Here is a 22,255-nt window from a genome sequence, read left to right as displayed (position 1 = left end):
CGTTCCATCAGGGTAATTCTCATAGTCTTTTAAGTGGGAATGGCTCCTCTGATTCTTCATTCTGTGTATATTCCTCTTATTTTTTGAGTTAGGAGAAACAATTATCTACTGTATAGTCCTGGAGGGCTATTTATATGCAGGACTTTCCTAATACATAGCTTGACCCCCTCACTCCCTAAGTAGAATCCCTGAGCCCAAGATATCCTTCTCCTCTTTTGTGTCTCCTGCTAAAGGGGGTCAGTCCCGACCTGATCACTTCTCATACGTTCCTGAGTCTGTGTGTATCTTTCTTTACAGCCTTGGCTGTAGAACAAGTGTTCAGCTTGTCCTCAAGTGAATTTAGCGAGAGTTGCTTTATATTTTTGGTAATTTTGATGTTTTAGCGAGCGTTCTCCCACTCTGCCATCTTGATCTCCTCTACCCTGAGATCCTCTTAATTGCCATTAACAAGAATTTCAACCTCTTCAATCCCAGCATCAATGTGAGCAGTGACAGGGAAGAGCAGGGGAAGGTGGTCTTCTCTGTCTGCACTTGATCCCAGACCCAAACCCAAAAGACCTTTCTAGTCACTGTCACCCTCACTTCATCCACCCTCCTGGCCACGCATCTTGAGAGGTTATCTGTGTTTGCTGTGTCTAGTTCTTTACCTCTCACCTCTCCATCAAAACTGCTCTCTGAGTTACGAACAAAGTCCTCACTATTAAATCCATTCAACTCTTTTAGTGCTTGGTCTTTCAGCATCATCAGACGCTACCACCCACTTCCTCCCTCCAGAATGCTCTCTGCCCACATTAGTCGGGGTGGCAGGCTGTGCTGGGGTAACTGTGCTCAGTTGTAAGGGCCTGAGCAGTTCTTACCAGGGGGGCAGAATCCTACCACGGACACAGGAGGGCACAACTGGGGCTGCTGGCGAAGGCGGCAATGGCCACCATCTTTTTCTTGGCTCCATGGGCCCACTTGCCTGGTTTTCCTCACATCTCCCTTGGTCCTCCCAGGCTTCTCTACTCTTCTCTACTTCCCTGGGCTGCTTCTCAACTCAGCCCACACTCTGTGTTCCCCAAGGTGCTGTCTTCTCGTCTCCCTCTTCCAACTCCACTGGATTACCTCATGTGGGAGCATAGTTTCTTGAAGCTCTTAAAATTCCAGTACTGGCCCTATACACCTGACTGCCTCCTGGGCTTTCTTGGCTGTCCCTCTAGCTGGTCCCAACCACGGCCTGCCTCGCACAGCAGCTCTGTGGCACAGCTGGACTCTACCCTCTTGCTTCTTTCCCCATCTGAGGGCCTGAGGTCCTTCATGTGGGTGGTGTCTCTGGGCTGGAGCTGAGGAGAGTGAGGCCAGACAGTCCAGCTGTGCAACTTCAGACTCTCTCTGCTCCCCTAGGACATCTTGACCACTCACCCCTTCACTAAGTTCTCCAACTGGAGCAGCAGCAACACCTTCTTCCACATCACCACTGGGAACCTGGTACATGGAGCAAACTCCTCTGTGAAACATCACTGGTGAGAGCGCTTCCTTCCAGGCCTGGGGGGCTCCCTAGCCCCACTTGCAGCTTCAGCCATCCTCCCAGCCCCCACATCACAGGAGAAGTGTGCAGCTTAGCCTGTGGTCAGGGTCAAGTTAGATCAGGTTAGGTCTGGGGTAGGGGCTTAATGTAGAGCTGAGGAACACATCACCCACTCAGGGTCTATGTCCCAGTGTCTTTAATATTTAGAGATTGAGCCTTTAGTCATTGAGGTCAACTGCAGAGCCATTAGCAATGAGGCCTCCTGAAACTGAGCTCAGTTGGTACAGCCTTTATGATCACTCCTGGAGACAGGCATTCAGGATTTGAGGGACCCAAAAACCAGCACCTTAATGTAGGGTCACAACAACTTAAAATCCTAGAATTTGGGTGGATGAATCCATACCTTCAGCTGCTGGCTAGGGAGACTGAGTCCAGATGGGGGCAGGATTTGTCTTTGTCCAGGCTTCTGTCCACTGCAGTTTCCTGGGAGCTGTCTGTGTTCTGGGTCTGAGTGGACAGCCATGTCCTTCTCGGTGCTCTGTTTATCTTCTTGCTGCTGTTTTCAGGGCTACAAGATGGATGACCTCCCGACTCCCTGTATTAGCCAGATGCTCACAGCCATGAGCAAACAGTGGGGCCCCAGGAGTGGCGAGGGAACAGTGGGCAGGTGGCTCTGGCCCCGTGCCTGCTCTCCAGGCTCAGGACCATCAGCAACCTCTGCAGCCGGGGGAAGACTCTGACTACCCAGGCAGGGAGGCTGGGCTGGCTGGCCACCATGACAGTATCACCGTGCCCTCTGACCCTTCTTCCAGTGAGGTGGCCTTGCCAGGAGGCAGAACTCCCTCCATTCACCCTGAAGCACGTTGTTGGTTCTACTCCAGGCTTACTGTGACCTTGCCATCGTAAGAGCCCGTGCTCCTCGGATGTCATTCGTAACTCAGACTAGTCCTACCACGTGACCTCTTTTGACTTTCTGTGCATGGCCTGGAAACATAACCAAAGGGATGACCTAGTTCTCCACACTGGAACAATCAAACCAAGATTATCCTGAAACCTAAGGGACTGGCTTAATTCCCCAAACTCCAGGAGCCTCAGCTGGTGTGAGGGAGACAGAACTCTTTTATATATAACAGTGTGAGTGCTGAGCTGCTGCTCAAATCTTCCCTGATGACTTCAGACATAAAGCCTGTGTTTATCTTCTGGCCCTGCAGTGTCTTTGCTGGTGGGAAGGGGGACGGGGTATTGTGTGGGGCCAGGACACGGTCCTGTTGGTGAGCGATCTATATAAGCATCTCTGTGTTCTGCAAGTGCAGGGTCAAGCTAGTCTGGGACTGGGGGCTGGGGAGCCTGAGTGCACAAGGTGCTTGAAAGGGGCTTAAAGGGATGGGCTGGGACCAGGGCAGGATGGGCGGGGCAATGCTGGATGTCATCCTGGGAGGTAGAGACCTACATGTGGTTGGCTGGAGATCCAGAGGGGGAACCAGCTTCTGTACCTTACCTAGAGCCAGTGGATCCAGAGTGGCACTTGAATCCTGCCAGAAATATCTCCTTGGTCAATCAAGAAACCTCCAAGAACCCCAGAACCTCCAAGAACCGTGCTGCCTGGGGTTAAATCCGTATGTCCAGTGGGAGCCTGTAAAATATTACTTTGTGACCAGGATGGAACAACGAAGTTTGGGCATGACCTGGGCAGGTCTTGGGTGGGGTCTTCAGACAGAGAAGGTATGATGTGGGGTGGGACATCCCTCTGAACTGTGGCTAGGCTGAGAGCCGGGAGAGGTGACAGGGGAGAATCCTCTTGCCTCTGGCATGTTAGGGATCTGTCCTCAAGGCCCCTGATACTTCAGCACAGCCAGCCTGCTCACTTGTCCTCAAATGCACAAGCATCTGGGGTCACCTGCATGTAGGTGACAAACCACTCCACAGGGAGTGCTGTTCCTGGTCTCCAGATGCCTGTGTGGGAGGGGGAGGGGCTGGTTGTTGAAACAAAGTCCCCAGACCACACAGCCCTGCTTTCTGGGATGACAATGCGGCTATCCGAGGCAGCCCTGCCCCACCAATGTTTATAGGACTCCACAGTCAGCCCAGGGAAGGTGCTGTGGTGTCTGCTCCTGCCCATTACCATATACACGGGAACATGAGCCCTGGACAAGGAGGGTGAGTAGATGATGGTCACACAGTGGAACACAACTTCCTGCTTCTAACACAGGGTTCTCAGCTCGAGTCAAAAGTCAGCTTCAAGGTCAAAAGCCACTGGGTAGGTATGGGATTATGCCCATCATCCCACTGGAGAATCAGCCAGTGACAAGCTATAAGGAAGCACCCCATGCACACTGTACGACTGGATGTGTGAGTGGGGTGAGATCTTTGCCCCCGCTCATGCCCATGCCACCTCTCCTTCTCTGACTCTGGACGGCATCACTCTGGCATTCCTCCCTTGACTTTGTCAGCCTGAGTAACCGCAGAGGGCCCCAAAGATTGTATCAATTACCTTCTCAGTTCCTGAGAGGTTGCCTTTACTTATAGTCTGATGTTCACCACAGCCACTCCTTTAGTGGGGAATATTATGAAGGGTTAGGATGAGACAGATCCTCTGACACCTGGAGAACAACCAGCTCCAACTCCAGAATCACACTCTTTCCCCTCTGATCGTCCCCTGGAGAGGAAAGGCAAGACCAGAGTGGTTTTCTTGAGAGCCTCCCTGGCTCTTCCGTACCCCTTTCCTGATCTCTCTCTACCATCAAGTTGCCCTGGGCACAGAGAGGGAGAAAAAGGAGAAGGAGGCAAGTTGTGACTAATTATTCTTTGAAGACAGCCCAAAAGGGGGAGAAGGACATGCTGGATGTGGTGGAAACCATCATAAAAGAGGATTATTGGGGGGAGTCAATGGTGGGGGGGCTTTTCAGTTTACGTTTCAGGAGGAGGCTTCTCCGTGAAGGGAACTGTAGGTTCATTTGCCTCCAAGGTAAGCAATACAATTTTGAGGGTGGCCTCTCTGTTGGTTTCTGAAGTGGGTGCTTGGATGGGTTCAAAAGCTGGCTCAGTGGGCACTGGTTGTCCAACATCATCTGTGGGATGCATGGTTGGTGCAGTGGTTTCATTGACAACCTCTGGTATAATGACTTCAGAGTCTGGATATTCCATTTCGCTCTTGATTAAAAGTCCAGGTATTTCCACAACTTCCAAAACTTCATCACGGAGGCTTGCACTTGGAGTTTCTATGGGACAGCAAAGAAAACAACACAGATTCTTTCAAAGTCGCTTCTCCAATCTTTGCCTGTCATGTGACAGAATCCTAGTCATCTTTAAAATGTCAGCTCCTCACTTACCATTTTAGATTCTTTCCCCCTAGTTCTCCTCCCTATCCAGCCTTTGGGAAGACTTTGCTATGGTCCTCAGTTTATCAAGGTGCTTGAGTTTAAGAGTCTGTTGTGTGAGGTTCTCACTCAAATGGGAGCACTCGGAAGGCTGAAATCAACATTTGCTTAAAGTTCATGGATTTCATAACCACTGCTTCCAAAGCAGCTTGAATAGAAAAATGAACACATCCTCCACTAGAATGGGAGCTTTTTAAGGACAGAGACTTTGTCTTGCTTGCCACCCCATATACATTGCTCAGGAGTATCTGTCACACAATAATTGCTCAGAAAATAGTTTTTTATTTTTTTTCAAATTGAACAGTAGAAACAATAGATGATGGAGACTTTTTCTAGTAATGCAGCTAGGAAATGGACTCTTATCAAAGACAAATTTGAAACTGGATACTGTATGAAACCAAGAAGACATCTTAAATTTATCTAAGAATTTACAATATAATGAGGAACAGTAGAGCTGAAATCTAGAAGAGAGTGAAAATCCAAAGCAGTCAGTCCAGAATCCAGTTATTTTGCCCTGAGTGTAATTTCACTCTTGAAGAAACAGCTGCACACATGAGCTTCATTTCTTTGTCAGCTTCATAGAAAGAAGGGGATTTTTATCAGGCTTGAATTGAATTTGTAATTCAATTCTATGATATCCAATATCTACAATATTGAGTTTTTAAATTCATTTTTGTGTTATATTGCTCCATTTACCTAGGTCTTATTTTTCCTCATTAAACTTTTTGTAGTTTACAACGAACAATCATCTATCTTTGTAAGAGCTTACAATAATTTCCTAAAATTCCTAGTTAATGTTTTATGCTGTTATCAGTTCAATTTCAGTCGCTAGGTTGTGTCTGACTCTTTGCAACCCCAGGGACTGCAGTACACCAGGCTTCCCTGTCCATCACCAACTTCTGGAGCTTGCTCAAACTCATGTCCATGTCCATTGAGTCAGTGATGCCATCCAACCATCTCATCCTCTGTTGTCCCTCTCCTTCTGCCTTCAGTTTTTCCCAGCATCAGGGTCTTTTCCAATGAATCCATTTTTTGCATCTGGTGGCCAAAGTATTGGAGCTTTAGCCTCAGTATCAGTCCTTCCAGTGAATATTCAGGACTGATTTCCTTTAGGATTGACTGGTTTGATCTCCTTGCAGTCCAAGGGACTCTCAAGAGTCTTATCTAACACCATAGTTCAAAAAGCATCAATTCCTCGGTGCTCAGCTTTTTTATGGTCCAACTCTCACATCCATATGTGACTACTGGAAAAAGCATAGCTTTGACTAGACAGACCTTTGTCAGTATTTATAACTTGGTTATAAATGATGCTACTTCAATTATTGTCAATCAATTTCTCTTATTAAGAATTTATCAATTCTATTAATCTTTCCTAAGAACAAACTTTCATTTTTAAAAATTTCTCTGTTGTTTCATCTATTCCATTGCTCCTATCTATATTATTTCCTTTCTTTTACTTGGAAAAAAAATTTACTTAGCTTTTTAAGATTGGTTTCATATTGATTAAGTTTCTACCTTAACAATCTTCCTTCTAACATTTAGAGTTACAAATTTCCTTCTAGGTTCAGCTTTATGCTGTACCCCACAAATTTTTCCATTATATAGGCATTATCCTTTAAAAATATTTTCCAATTTCCATTGTGATTGATCCCTTTATCAATGAAATGTTTATAGATATTCATTAATTTCCAGCATTTAGAGGATTATCTAGATATTTTATTGTTTCTAACTTAATTCCTTTTGTGATCACAGAACAAAAGTGTGTGATTTTGATCTTTTGAAATTTATTGATGACACAGTTTATTACATTTTCTTATTTTTGACATCCCTAATTATTGTAATTTTAGTCATTTTTACTACTTTTGTTTTTTTAATCTTCATACTTCCTTTATAAGTGATCAATCTCCTACCTTTATTATATATGTACATTTTCCAGTGAGATTTTTACTTTTGCAAGCTTCCTTATTATCAGTTAGTGCCATTTCTTTTCAACTTAAAGAACTCCCTTTAACATTTCTTATAGAACTGGTTTAGTGGTGATGAACCTCATCTAGCTTTTGTTTATCTGGGAAACTCTTGATCTCTCCTTCAACTTTTGATGGGTAGAGAATTCCTGGTTGATCATATTCAAGACCATTAATTTTAACTCTTTATCAGGTAGACTGCTTATCTTGATTTCATTTAGTTCTTTTTCTGAGGTTTAGTCTTGTTATTTTGTTTGGAACATATTTCTCTGTCCCCTCATTTTGCCTAATTCTCTCTGTATTAGGTAAATCAGCAAATTCTTCTAGATTCATTTTATGGCTAGCAATGTACATTTGAAAATGTTGTGTATTCTGCAGTTGTTAAGAATATTTTCTGTCAATTAGGTCACATTCACTGAAAATATTCAGATATCTTTTCTGATTTAATTTTTTGGGTGTTTAGTTGTTCTCTCAGGCAATGAGAGAAGAATCTTAAAATCTCTAAGTATGATTTCTCTCTTTCATCTTTTTTTTAATATGTTTTGAAGCTCTGCTATTAAGTATATATAGTGGTTTCCTGATACATCATCTGTTTTATCATTATGAAACCTTTATTTCTAACAATGTTCCATGCTTTGAAGTTTTTCCAGATATTATTTCTGAGGCTTATTGTTTACATGGCATATTATTTTCTTTCTTTTTGGTTTTACTCTATGTTTTTGTATTTTAAGTATTTCTTTTGTAGACAGCATATATGTTGTTCCTGCTTCTATCCAGTCTGACAATTCCTACACATGTTTTGAGAATTTGGTTCATTTATATTTAATGTAATTAATAAAATGATTGAATTTATCACTACCATGTTTCAACTTGTTCTCTATTTGTTTGGTGTAATATTTTGTTTTCTTTGTTCTCTTTTTCCTCAATCCATGCTACAAGAGGTATTTTCCTGCTGGCTTTGAAGAATTAAGATGTCATGCTGTGAAAAAGCCTTATGACTAGGACCTGAAGGTAGTCTCTAGGACCTTAGAGCAAAACTATTCCAAGAATGATTAAGGAAACATGGATGGCTTCAATCTTGCAATTGTAAGGAACTGAATTCTTCCAACAACCCATGAGCTTGGAAGAGGACTCTGGTGTCTCAGATGAGATTGTAGCCCAGGCCAATACCTTGATGTTATCCTCATGAGACCTTGTACAGAGGACTCAGCAAAACTATGCCTAGACTCCTTGTCCAATAAACTGTAAGATGATAAATTTGTGTTTTTTTGAGCTGCTAGGTCTCAGGTAATTTGTTACATAGCAATTAAAAACTAACCATACAGTAATACAATATTTCTAAAATGAAGCACAAAATTAAACAGGCTAGGGACTTCCCTAGCATGGCTAAGACTCCATGCTTTCAACGCAGGGGGCCCAGGTTCACTCCCTAGCCAGGGAACTAGATCCCACATGCTGCAACCAAGAGTTTGTGTGCAGCAACTAAAAATCCCACATGCCACAACTATGACCTGGTACAGTCAAAAAAATTAAATAGGCTAAAAATAAAAGCAAATGGTCTTGGCAACCCATGGGATAATAAGAAACCACCTAACATCTGGTAACTGAAAGAGGATAGTGGCAGAAAAATATTAGAAAAAATACAGTCTCAAAATTTATACTCTTACTGATGTAAGAAGTTCAGCAAGATAAAAACACTCATACACACTAAGGTAAATCACCTTACTGAAAACCAGTAGTAAAAGGAACAATCTTAAAAAGTAGCCAGAGTAAAAGAACATGTTACAAGTAGAGGAACAATGATAAAAAATAGAAGACTTCTTTTCTGGAAGACTTTTCATAAGAAACCACTAGATACAGAAGACAAAAGATTGGACTTTTTTAAAGGGCTGCAAAATGCATCCTAAAGCTAGAGAGGTGGCAGCAGCAGGACATGCCCCTCTGCGGCAGTCGTGGTGTAATACTCGACACTGCTAGTGTTGGAGGCTATAATCTCCCCACTCTGGCTGGGTCCGGGCTGTGGCTCCTGCTTCTTTCCAGTTTTCCTTGTTCCTTCCCTGATTCTAAACTTAGGCCTTTGCCTTGTAGGCGTCTCTTTGAGGTACTCAAAGAGTATTTCTACACATTTATGTAGATCATGCAAAACTGGTTTTTGTAAATGGGCAACTAAAAACTCTCAAAAACAGGAAAAAGTCTTAATTTATTTTCTACTCATCTTAGTTTCTTCACATTTCAACCTGGTGGGAATTCAGGGTCAAGTAAACCGTGCTTTCCTAAGGCATTATAATTACTTCTTTCATTCAAATGTAAACAGTTCTTTTAACTTTCCTTCAAAACTTCTCTTCCATCCATGGTTTTCTCATCATTTTCACATTCTTTTATTTCTTGGTTGGATTACTGTTATGGGCTACATACCACACAAATTCATATGTTAAAGCCCTAACCACTAGCACTTCAATATAGGACTAATTTAGGAGATAAATCTTTTAAAGACATGATCAAAATGAGGCCATTATGGTGAGCCCTGATCCAGTCTGAGCAGAGAAGAGAAAATCTGGAGACACTGAGGACACTGGGGGTTTGTGTATGCACAGAGAAATCAGAGTGTGAGGACATAGCAAGAAAGTGGGCATCTGTAAGCCAAGGAGAGAGGCCCCAGAAGAAAGCAAATCTGATGATGCACTGATGTTGTGCCTCTAGCCTCCAGAACTGTAAGAAAAATCAGTTTCTGTTGCTAAAGGCACCCAGTCTGTGGTATTTTGTTTGGGAAGCCCTGGATTACTAATATAACTACTAAAAAGCATAAGGCAGCTGGAACACAGTCTTCAGTCATCTTAAAAGCCAGCAGAGTGATCTTTTTAAAATGTGTTAAACTCAGTTACTGGAAATCTCTATCTTAAGAAATTTGTATCAGCTTGGTTAAACCAATCAAGTTTATAGTAGGAAAGACAATTGCTCTTCAAATTTCTGAACTTGGTTTTCATGGTCCCTATGAATCCATTCCTGCAACTCTAAGTAATGTTTGTGTTGAACACTCTGCCAGTTGGTACACATCTCATGATCTATACCACTGTCCATAAGAAATTAAATTAATTCATGATTTTGTGACTGTTTCAACTTTACTTAAGGCTCCACAAGCTATGGGAGGAAACTGCATCATGTACTGCACAGTCTTCTGCCTCCTAAATGGTTTTCCCTTTGACATTGCACTGGCTTCCCAAACCAGTAACTCACTGTGTGATTATCCCCACAACCTCCTGAAATATAAACTCTAGCTTCCCTTCCCTTACTGGACCTATATCACTTACTCAGCCCTTAGTTATCCTGCTGATCAATAAGTTATTCTGCTGTTCTATCCCTTTACACAGAAGTCTAAGCATATTATTCCCTTGCTTGAAACTCGTTCACCATTTCCCAATTGCTTATATGCAGAGGTCTAGACTCTAGACCACAACTCCAGGGTCTTTGCAATTTTTTCCTTCCACCTTCCAACATACATCACACCTGAAGCCACATAGAGCACACTGAGCTGTGATCAACACGGTGGCTTCTCTGTCCTGGAACTAGATGCCTGAACCAAAGATGTCAACTGTTATACCTTCGCCTGCTTCCTCACTGCTCCTGTGGGCCAGAAGCTCTTTCCTCTTGAACCACCCTCCATAGACAGCTTTCAGGTGCTTCAGCCTCTCAGAATGCCTGGCACAAAGCAGGTACTCAATAATAATCATGTGATGAATTAATATATGAACAAGAGAGCAAATATACACCCACATTCAAAATCTTCCAAGAAATCTCACTGCTTAGAGGATAAAGTCCACAATGAATTCTGATGTCAAGAGCTCTCTAGAATCTGTGCCCAGCCTATTTCTCCTAACTTCTCACTGGTTCCCACTCCATAATTTTAGACTCCTTAAATTCTTGAGAGAAACATTAAAGGTAGGCCCTGCTTTCTGGAGGCAATGACTTCCTAAAGGCCTCTGACTTTACCTGTGTAACTGGTGATACCATGGAGGATTTTTTCACTCTGGCTCTCTCTCCTCCTAGAATGAAGCAGAGGGACCGTGAGCCTCACAGACCTCTTCCAAAGTGAAAATAATACAAGCAGTGGCCAGAAAAGAACATTACCCAGTTAAATGCTACCTTAGGTGGAGGGATTGTAGTTTCCTCCTTTAAAAGATAACTCAGATGAGGAAATGATGGGCATGATGAGATCTAAAGAACCATGGAGTATCTTTCAGCTAAAATTTTTCTACCAGATGTCCCCTCTTCTGCCTGAACCTTGTAATCTCGTAGCATTTTCCCCTCAAGAATTCCCAAATGTCATTTTCTTGGACAGATACAAAGACTATGGTCTGGAAAGGGGCAGTGATTTCCCCAGTCAGCCAGCAACTACAGGAAAAGCCAGGACTAAAACCCAGGTTTCCTGGAGGGGGAGCTTGCTCTTTACACAGCACCCTGCTGTGTCCCATCCTGTGGAAGGTGGGGAGGTGGAGGCACTTGTTCTGAACAACCTTCAACCCCTGTCCTCTCCCAACTGATCCACAAGGGATCTGCAGAAACAGGCTTTGATTAAGCTTTAGTGAGAGTCCTTATCCATAGGATATGGTCTCATGTAGAGGAGGTAGACAGGGTGTGAGGAGCTGCAGGCAGCATGAGAAGAAACAGGAGGTTTGGAAGAGAAAACCCTTAAAACCCTGTCTCCCTGAGGATTTGCCACGTGGGACTATGAGAAGAATGTAACTGTTTTTTCTTAAACTTCCATCAAATCACGTATATTTTTATTTGGGGGAAAAAAACATTTAAAATTACAAACATATACTTACCAATAAAAATGAAATATGGCAACAATGAAAACTGCAGAAAGAATATCCATGAAAATCCACATGAATAGATAGAACTTTGGTGTCTGCAAAACAGAAAACACAGTTTTAGGCATTTACAGTTGGAGAACATTGTAGATCATGTGGATCAAGTCCCTTGCTTGGCTGTCAGGGATGGAGCAGGGGCAGAGCAGGGAGGGGAACCTTGATTGCCGGGATTGAAGTCAAACACAGAGAATACCTGCTGCTAACCTAACATGTAATCCCCGCTTTACATGTGTTGAGGGCTCTACAAGGGCTAAAACACTTCACACACCTCATTTCCCTGGACCTCGATAGAGGTCTGAGGGAGTCGCAGAGATGTCACAGAGCAAGTCTTCTCTGGACCCAGGACTACAGCCCAAGTTCCTTGGCTTCCAGTGCTCTATGTGTTCACGGCACAGCTTCCCAAACCTGGCCGTGCATCCAAATCTACCTGAGCCGCAGCCTTTGGTAAGACAGCTTCCTGGGCCTCATTAGCGACTCAGGAATCAGAACTTCTGCATCTTTAACAAGCTCCCAGAAACAAGCCACCAGTCTGTGAACCGGCATTTAGGAATCATTCTTCTAAGTCATTGTGCTTCAAATAAGCATGCTGAAATTATCATTCTTAACTAAGACTAACATGCCTACTGCTTGAGGCTCCTTGACTGAATCACCCATTTTACAGACCTCCATCTCCTAGCTTCACTTGCATGAGTTTTTAAATTCCCTGGTTTGATCTTCCCTTTCTACTTGCATTATTTCACCTCCAATACTACATGATGGTACTGGGTCTGGCATTTTTTTCTTTCTTATGCCATTTTCCACTCTATCCCAAGGTCTTTTTTTGGACTGATTAGTAGAAAGAAAGAAGAGAAAGAAAGAAACGATAGTAATGATTTTACTATTAGTAATGATAATAATATTATCCTTATTATATTATATAATAATATTATCATTATTATAATTATTATCATAACAATAACATGAATGATGGTGATAATGATGAGAACTAATATTAATGAGCAATTATAGGAGAATACACAGAAGAACTGTACAAAAAAGATCTTCACGACCCAGATAATCATGATGGTGTGATCCTTGACCTAAGCCAGACATCCTGGAATGTGAAGTCAAGTGGGCCTTAGAAAGCATCACTACGAACAAAGCTAGTGGAGGTGATGGAATTCCAGTGGAGCTATTTTCAAATCCTAAAAGATGATGCTGTGAAAGTGCTGCACTCAATATACCAGCAAATTTGGAAAACTCAGCAGTGGCCACAGGACTGGAAAAGGTCAGTTTTCATTCCAATCCCAAAGAAAGGCAATGCCAAAGAATGCTCAGACTACTGTTTTCATTCCAATGACAAAGAATGCTCAAACTATCGCACAATTGAACTCATCTCACATGCTAGTAAAGTAATGCTCAAAATTCTCCAAGCCAGGCTTCAGCAATATGTGAACCGTGAACTTCCTGATGTTCAAGCTGGTTTTAGAAAAGGCAGAGGAACCAGAGATCAAATTGCCAACATCCGCTGGATCATGGAAAAAGCAAGAGAGTTCCAGAAAAATATCTATCTCTGTTTTATTGACTATGCCAAAGCCTTTGACTGTGTGGATCACAATAAACTGTGGAAAATTCTGAAAGAGATGGGAATACCAGACCACCTGTCCTCCCTCTTGAGAAATCTGTACGCAGGTCAGGAAGCAACAGTTAGAACTGGACATGGAACAACAGACTGGTTCCAAATAGGAAAAGGAGTATGTCAAGGCTGTATATTGTCACCCTGCTTATTTAACTTATATGCAGAGTACATCATGAGAAACGCTGGACTGGAAGAAACACAAGCTGGAACCAAGATTGCCGGGAGAAATATCAATAACCTCAGATATGCAGATGACACCACCCTTATGGCAGAAAGTGAAGAGGAACTCAAAAGCCTCTTGATGAAAGTGAAAGTGGAGAGTGAAAAAGTTGGCTTAAAGCTCAACATTCAGAAAACGAAGATCATGGCATTCGGTCCCATCACTTCATGGGAAATAGATGGGGAAACAGTGGAAACAGTGTCAGACTTTATTTTTCTGGGCTCCAAAATCACTGCAGATAGTGACTGCAGCCATGAAATTAAAAGACGCTTACTCCTTGGAAGGAAAGTTATGACCAACCTAGATAGCATATTCAAAAGCAGAGACATTACTTTGCCAACAAAGGTCCGTCTAGTCAAGGCTATGGTTTTTCCAGTGGTCATGTATGGATGTGAAAGTTGGACTGTGAAGAAGGCTGAGTGCCAAAGAATTGATGCTTTTGAACTGTGGTGTTGGGAGAAGACTCTTGAGAGTCCCTTGGACTGCAAGGAGATCCAACCAGTGCATTCTGAAGGAGATCAGCCCTGGGATTTCTTTGGAAGGAATGATGCTAAAGCTGAAACTCCAGTACTTTGGCCACCTCAAACGAAGAGTTGACTCATTGGAAAAGACTCTGATGCTGGGAGGGATTGGGGGCAGGAGGAGAAGGGGACGACAGAGGATGAGATGGCTGGATGGCATCACTGACTCGATGGACGTGAGTCTGAGTGAACTCCGGGAGATGGTGATGGACAGGGAGGCCTGGCGTGCTGTGATTCATGGAGTCGCGAAGAGTCGGACATGAATGAGCGACTGAACTGAACTGAACTAAATTGAAGGAAGTGTTCTAAGCATATTAAGGATATTTTCACAGCTAATCCTTCAAATAGCTCTAGTAGGCAGGTACAGCAGAAGCTTTCAACCAAGTTCCACTAATCCAAGGCTCCTAATGCCCTCTCAGAACCTGACCAATGCCTTGGCCTCCTCCAGGATGCCCACCAGGTGGGCTGCACAGTCAATAAGAATCAGTTGTTTTTACTGTCCATATGGCTTTAGAACAGCTGCACTTGTTATGATTGTGTGGTATAATTAAATGTTGCTTAGATGTGTAAAAGCTGAGTAAAAAAAATATGACATTTTCAAGGGATACTAAGTCAATGCTTTTTAAAAGTTGATGATGACAGAAAAAGTCATTAAAAAATAAACTGCAGGACTTCCTTCGTGGTGCAGTGAATAAAAATCTACCTACCAATGCAGGAGATGCAGGAGACACAGGTTCAGTCCCTGGGTTGGGAGGGCCCCCTGGAGGAGGAAATGACAACCCATTTCAGTATTCTTTCCTGGAGAATACCATGGACAGAGGAGCCTGGTAGGTTACAGTCCATAGGGTCACAAAAAGTCAGACACAACTGAGCATGCACACATTCATTGAAGGGGACATGTGCTCAACCCCTGCTTTGGGAAGAGTTCACGTGCTGCAGAGCAAACTAAAGACCATGTGCCACAACTACAGAGTGTGCACTTGAGAGCCCGCAAGCCGCAGCGTCTAAGCCTGTGTGCCACAACCACTGGAGCCCACGTGCTCTAGGGCCCAAGAACTACAGCTACTGAGCCTGTGCACCCTAGAGCCTGTGTGACAAGCGAAGACACTGAAATGAGAAGCCTGCTCGTTACAACAAAGAGTAGCCTCTCCTTGGTGCAACTAGAGAAAGCCCACACAAAGCAACAAAGGCCCAGTGCAGCCCTAAATAAATAAGTAAAAATAAACTGCAAATGAATTAGATGTGAGTGACACACTAAGAGACTGGGGGTGAAGGGATTATTATAAAAATCTGGCTGGATTCCTCATTCTCCCAATGACTTTAAGTTACTTTTGTGCTTTAAGACTCGGACATGACTTAGTGACTGAAAAACAAAAAAAGGAAACAAACTTAGAAATCATAGCTGGTTCATTTGGAAGTATATATAAGCAAGTGAATACAGAATTCAATCAGCTAAAATACCCTCAAATGAAAGACCTTGAGTCTATGTCAAAAGGTGAATGAATACTTTAAAATGTATTAGGTATGTATGTGGTGGATTGCTTATAAAATAATCACAATATTCCTCCCCACATGCAGGCCTGTATGCAATATGACTTGGTTGTTCCTCTCTAGCAAGAGCTAACATCTGTTGCTCCCTGCCCTACCTTGAATCTGGACTTGACCATGTCATTATCTTTGGTCTGTAGAACATTAGCAAACATCAGATTAGGAGATCCTTAGAAAGGCACATGCACTGGGGCTTGACCTCTCTAACTACTAAGAAGCCAGCACCACCAGGAGAACATAAGTAAAGCTGGCCTCCTTGAGGAGGAGTGACCAAATGAAGGGAGACAACAGTCATTCCAGGTAAGACCCTAGACCTGTGGATGAGGCCATTCTAGACACCCAGTCCAACCAAACTGGTTGAGACCAGAGAAAGCGTTCAGCCATTATACAGAATGTGAAAAACAAATATTTTAAGCCACTAAGTATTAGGCCACTAAGTTTTTTCAACATGGTCAAATTCAGGCTTAGACCAAAGAAAGTGGGGGAAACCACTAGGCCAGTCAGGTACAACTTAAATCAAATTCCTGTTAATACACAGTGGAGGTGATGAATAGATTCAAGGGATTAGATCCAGTAAACAGAGTGCCTGAAGAACTGTGGGCAGAGGTCCATACACTGTACAGGAGGCAGTGAACCAAACCATCCCAAAGAAAAAGAAATGCAAGAAGGTAAATGTTTGTCTGATGAGGCTTTACAAACAGCTGAGGAAAGGAGAAGTGAAAAACAAGAAAGGGAAAGGTATACCCATCTAAATGCAGAGTTCCAGAGAATAGCAAGGAGAGACAAGAAGGCCTTCTTCAAAGAACAGCGCAAAGAAACAGGAAAATAGCAGAAAGGATAAGATTAGAGATCTCTTCAAGAAAACTGGAAATATCAAAGTAACATTTCATCCAAAGATAGGCATAGGAAAAGACAGAAACAGTAAAGGCCTAACAGAAGCAGAAAAGATCAAGAAGAGATGGAAAGAATACATAGAAGAACTGTACAAAAAAGATTTTAATGACCCAGATAACCACGATGGTGTAATCAGTCACCCAGAGCCAGACATTCTGGAGTGTGAAGTCAAGTGGGCCTTAGGAAGCACTGCTGCCGATAAAGCTAGTAGAGGTGATGGAATTCCAGCAGAGCTACTTAAAATCCTAAAGATGATGCTATTAAAGTGCTGCATTTAATATGTCAGCAAATTTAGAAAACACAGCAGTGGCCATAGAACTGGAAAAGGTCAATCCTCATCCCAGTTCCCAAGAAGGTACTAAAGAATGTTCAAATCACTGGACAACTGCTCTCATCTCCCATGCTAGTAAGGTTATTCTCAAAATCCTCCAAGCTAGGCTTCAGCATTATGTGAAACAAGAACTGCCAGGTATTCAAGCTGGGTTTAGAGAAGGTAGAGGAACCAGAGATGAAATTGGCAACATTTGCTGGACCATTGAGAAAGCAAGAGAATTGCAGAAAAATGTCTACCTCCATTTCATTGACTATGCCAAAGCCTTTGACTGTGTATATCATAACAAACTGTGGGAAACTCTTAAAGAAACGGGAATACCACATCATCTTACCTGTCTCCTGAGAAACCTGTATGCGGGTCAAGAAACAACAATACCCTGAATGGAACAACTGACTAGTTCAGGATTAAAAAAGGAGTACAACAAGGCTTTTTATTGTCATCCAGTTTGTTTAACCTATATGCTGAACACATCATGAGAAATGCACCTCTGGATGAGTTACAAGCTGGAATCAAGACTCCTGGAAGAAACACCAACAACCTCAGTTATATGGATGATACTACTCTAATGGCAGAAAGCAAAGAGGAACTAAAGAGCCTCTTGATTAGGGTAAAGGAGGAGAGTGAAAAAGCTGGCTTACAACTCAACATTCAAAAAACTAAGATAGTGCCATCCAGTCCCATCAGTTCAGTTCCGTTCAGTTCAGTCGCTCAGTCGTGTCCGACTCTTTGCGACCCCATGAATCGCAGCACGCCAGGCCTCCCTGTCCATCACCAACTCTTGGAGTTCACTCAGCCTCATGTCCATCGAGTCAGTGATGCCATCCAGCCATCTCATCCTCTGTTGTCCCCTTCTCCTCCTGCCCCCAATCCCTCCCAGCATCAGAGTCTTTTCCAATGAGTCAACTCTTCGCATGAGGTGGCCAAAGTACTGGTTTCTGCTTTAGCATCATTCCTTCCAAAGAAATCCCAGGGCTCATCTCCTTCAGAATGGACTGGTTGGATCTTCTTGCTGTCCAAGGGACTCTCATACTTCATGGCAAATAGAAGGGAAAAAAGGGAAAGCAGTGATAGATTTTATTTTCTTGGGCTTTAAAATCACTGTAGCTGGTGAGTGCAGCCATGACATTAAAAGAAGATTGCTTCTTGGCAGAAAAGCTGTGACAAACCTAGAAAGTGTGTTAAAAAGCAAAGACATCACTTTGCAGACAAAGGTCTATATCAGTCAGTTCAGTTCAGTCATTCAGTAATATCTGACTCTTTGCGACAGTCCCATGGACTACAGCAAGACAGGCTTCCCTGTGCATTACCAACTCCCTGAGCTTACTCAAACTCATGTCCATCAAGTCGGTGATGCCATCCAACCATCTCATCCTCTGTCCTCCCCTTCTCCTCCCACCTTCAATCTTTCCCAGTATCAGGGTCTTTTCCAATGAGTCAGTTCTTCGCATCAGGTGGCCAAAATATTGGAGCTTCAGCTTCAACATCAATCCTTCCAATTCAGTATTGATTTCCTTTAGGATTGACTGATCGGATCTCCTTGCAGTCCAAGGGACTCTCGATAGTCTTTTCCAACACCACAGTTCAAAAGCATCAGTTCTTCAGCCCTCAGCTTTCTTTATAGTCCATCTCACACATCCTTTACACGACCCCTGGAAAAACCATAGCCTTGACTTAGATGGACCTTTGTTGGCAAAGTAATGTCTCTGCTTTTTAATATGCTGTCTAGGTTGGTCATAGCTTTTCTTCTAAGGAACAATGGTCTTTTAATTTCATGGCTGCAGTCACCATCTGCAGTACTTTTGGAGCCCTCAAAAATAAAGCCTCTCACTGTTTCCTTTATTTCCCCATCTATTTTCCATGAAGGAGTTCGTCAAGGCTGTATATTGTCACCCTGCTTATTTAACTTATATGCAGAGTACATCATGAGAAACGCTGGGCTGGAAGAAGCACAAGCTGGAATCAAGATTGCCGGGAGAAATATCAATAACCTCAGATATGCAGATGACACCACCCTTATGGCAGAAAGTGAAGAGGAACTCAAAAGCCTCTTGATGAAAGTGAAAGTGGAGAGTGAAAAAGTTGGCTTAAAGCTCAACATTCAGAAAACGAAGATCATGGCATCCGGTCCCACTACTTCATGGGAAATAGATGGGGAAACAGTGGAAACAGTGTCAGACTTTATTTTTCTGGGCTCCAAAATCACTGCAGATGGTGACTGCAGCCATGAAATTAAAAGACGCTTACTCCTTGGAAGGAAAGTTATGACCAACCTAGATAGCATATTCAAAAGCAGAGACATTACTTTGTCAACAAAGGTTCTTCTAGTCAAGGCTATGGTTTTTCCTGTGGTCATGTATGGATGTGAGAGTTGGACTGTGAAGAAGGCTGAGTGCCAAAGAATTGATGCTTTTGAACTGTGGTGTTGGAGAAGACTCTTGAGAGTCTCTTGGACTGCAAGGAGATCCAACCAGTCCATTCTGAAGGAGATCAGCCCTGGGATTTCTTTGGAAGGAATGATGCTAAAGCTGAAACTCCAGTACTTTGGCCACCTCATGGGAAGAGTTGACTCACTGGAAAAGACTCTGATGCTGGGAGGGATTGGGGGCAGGAGGAGAAGAGGATGACAGAGGATGAGATGGCTGGATTGCATCACTGACTTGATGGACGTGAGTCTGAGTGAACTCCGGAAGTTGCTGATGGACAGGGAGGCCTGGCGTGCTGCGATTCATGGGGTCGCAAAGAGTTGGACATGACTGAGTGACTGATCTGATCTGATCTGATGGGAGCAGATGCCAAGATCTTAGTTTTCTGAATGTTGAGTTTTAAGCCAACTTTTTCACTCTCCTCTTTCACTTTCATCAAGAGGCTCTTTAGTTCTTCTTCGCTACCTGCCATAAGGGTGGTGTCAACTGCATATCTGAGGTAATTGATATTTCTCCCAGCAATCTTGATTCCAGCTTGTGCTTCATCCTCCCAGCATTTCTCATGATGTGCTCTGCATAAAAGTTAAATAAGCAGGGTGACAATATGCAGCCTTGATGTACTCCTTTACCGATTTGGAACCAGTCTTTTGTTCCATGTCCAGCTTCTAGACCTGCATACAGATTTCTCAGGAGGCAGGTCAGGTGGTATGGTATTCCCATCTCTTGAAGAATTTTCCATAGTTTGTTGTGATCCACACAGTAGAAGGTCTGTATACAAAGGTCTGGACAGTCAAGGCTGTGGTCTTTCCAGTAGTCATGTATGGATGTGAGAGCTGGACCATAAAGAAGGCAGAGCACTGAAGAATTGATGCTTTCAAACTGTGGTGTTGGAGAAGATGCTTGAGAGTCCCTTAGAGAACAAGGAGACCAAACCAGTCAATCTTAAAGTAAATCAACCCTGAATATTCATTCAAAGGACTGAGGCTGGCTGACGCTCTGCTGTGTGCTTAGTCACTCAGTCATGACTAAGTCTTTGTGACCCCATGAACTATAGCCTGCCAGGCTCCTCTATCCATGGGGATTCTCCAGGTAAGAATACTGGAGTAGGTTGCCATGCCCGCCTGCCGGGGATATTCTCAACCCAGGGATCGAACCCAGGTCTCCTGCAATGCAAGTGGATTCTTTACCATATGAGCCACAAGGGAAGACCTGGATAAAGCTACCTGATGCAAACAACTGACTCATTGGAAAACACCCTGATGCTAGAAAGACTAAAGGCAGAAGAAGAGGGTGACAGATGATGAGATGGTTGGATGGCATCACCAATTCAACAGACATGAACTTGGGCAAACTCCAGAGATAGTGCGGGACAAGAAAGCCATGGGGTGCTGCAGTCCATGGCGTCATAAAGAGTTGGACAAGACTTGGCGACCAAACAACAACAACAAAAATGCTAACAGACCACACATCATTTATTTCCCAATTCCTCGTTTTAAATTTTTGAATTAATAGAACACTAAGCAGAGAGGATTATATTGGATAAAAATGCTTCCATTGTAGTACTTTTGATACTCAATTTACAAATAAGCAAACTGAGGCCAAGACAGGTTAACTAACATTTCCAGGTTCACACAATAGGTGGCCAGGATCTGAACCTGCATATTCTAACTCAGGGTGAGGGTTGCTTAGGAGGGTCCTTGGAATACTGGCTCCACCTTCCTGAACAAACTGACCTTGGGTCCTTTAAAACAAGTCCAGGCCAGGTGTAGAAAGAAGTTTTTGACTTTACGTCTTTTACACTCTGAATTTTGATTCACATGAATTTATTAACAATTCAAATATTAAAATGAAAATTTTACTTAATAAAGTTTTATTTAATATATTCAAAGGGACAACTATCAGACATTACTGATGTAGGAGGATAGGATTATGGAGGGGTATACTGCTTTCTAACTTATGCATTTTATAATGATTAATTTTACATACTGAACAAGTTTACTCTGTAATCAATTTTTAAAAATAAAATTGTTAGAAAATTATATAGTCTATGAATGAAGGAGGATAGTACAGAGACAGACAAGTGGAGAGGCTTCATCTATGCCAAGGGACCTGCCACCCAAGGTTTCCTTGAGGGTCATCTGCAGAGGGCTGCCCAAGGCACCAAGGGAGAAGGGGTATGCAGTTTTACACTGCCACCAGAAGGCCTCAATGCAGTACTGGCCCGATGAGATTGTGTGCTTGGCCCCGATCACCTCGCACCTGCTCCTGACTCTGATCAAGTCAGAAACAAGGGCCAGTGAGGCTGCAGCTATGGAGAAAGCAATCTAAAATATTTAAGTTTCTCATTTAGGTGTCTCTGCCTAAAATTTTAATGTTCAAGGCAGTTTAGACTTGGGGTTATTACTCTGGATTAGACACTTGATGCTGAGCTGAGGCTTTTTGGTGATTAAAAAGAACTTTAAAAATTATCTCAGAGTGACTAGAGAAACTATGGAATCTGAGTGAGAGCTTATTCAGGGGTAGGAAAAGACCTAGCTCACAAAGCAGATTTCTGCTGTGGGCCATTGTTCCTGACTTAGTCATCCTGCTCTATGCTGATAAAAAATACAGGCTCTATAGCAGTTAACTGGTTAGCTGGGGCTGTCTTCATAGGTAAGTGATGGGATTTAGTTGCAAGTATAAACCAGGTGTTCAGATCCCCACACCTCTAACCACAAGCTGTAGCTGGATAGTTACACTCTCCTTTTCAAAAGCATTTTGCTTAGGACACACAGTGTTCATTTTGGAATCAAGTATACTTTGTTTTACTGGAGAAGGAAATGGCAACCCACTCCAGTGTTCTTGCCTGGAGAATCCCAGGGATGGGGGAGCCTGGTGGGCTGCCATCTCTGGGGTCGCACAGAGTCGGACACGACTGAAGTGACTTAGCAGCAGTAGCAGCATACTTGATTTTCTCCACAAACCTCATGTCACTAGCATTG

The 22,255-nt window shown here is 43.1% G+C and overlaps 1 protein-coding gene across 1 annotated transcript in view; it reads right to left on the bottom strand.

Annotated features, from left to right (window-relative positions):
- Window positions 1-3,368: 3,368 nt before the first annotated feature.
- LOC102276917 (glycerophosphodiester phosphodiesterase domain-containing protein 4) overlaps window positions 3,369-22,255 on the bottom strand; it is a 152,020-nt gene continuing 133,133 nt past the window's right edge. Inside the window, exons 14-17 of the mRNA XM_005896942.2 lie at window positions 11,672-11,754; window positions 10,836-10,888; window positions 4,419-4,725; window positions 3,369-3,651 (exon numbers count right to left, since the gene is read on the bottom strand). Of these exons, the coding sequence (XP_005897004.2) occupies window positions 3,369-3,651; window positions 4,419-4,725; window positions 10,836-10,888; window positions 11,672-11,754 (726 nt within the window). The remainder of the gene's footprint in view (window positions 3,652-4,418; window positions 4,726-10,835; window positions 10,889-11,671; window positions 11,755-22,255) is intronic.

The sequence above is a fragment of the Bos mutus genome, chromosome 29, assembly GCF_027580195.1.
Source record: "Bos mutus isolate GX-2022 chromosome 29, NWIPB_WYAK_1.1, whole genome shotgun sequence".
Lineage (NCBI taxonomy): Eukaryota > Metazoa > Chordata > Mammalia > Artiodactyla > Bovidae > Bos > Bos mutus.
Note: the sequence above shows the minus strand (reverse complement) of the source record. Positions and strands in the feature narration are given on the sequence as shown.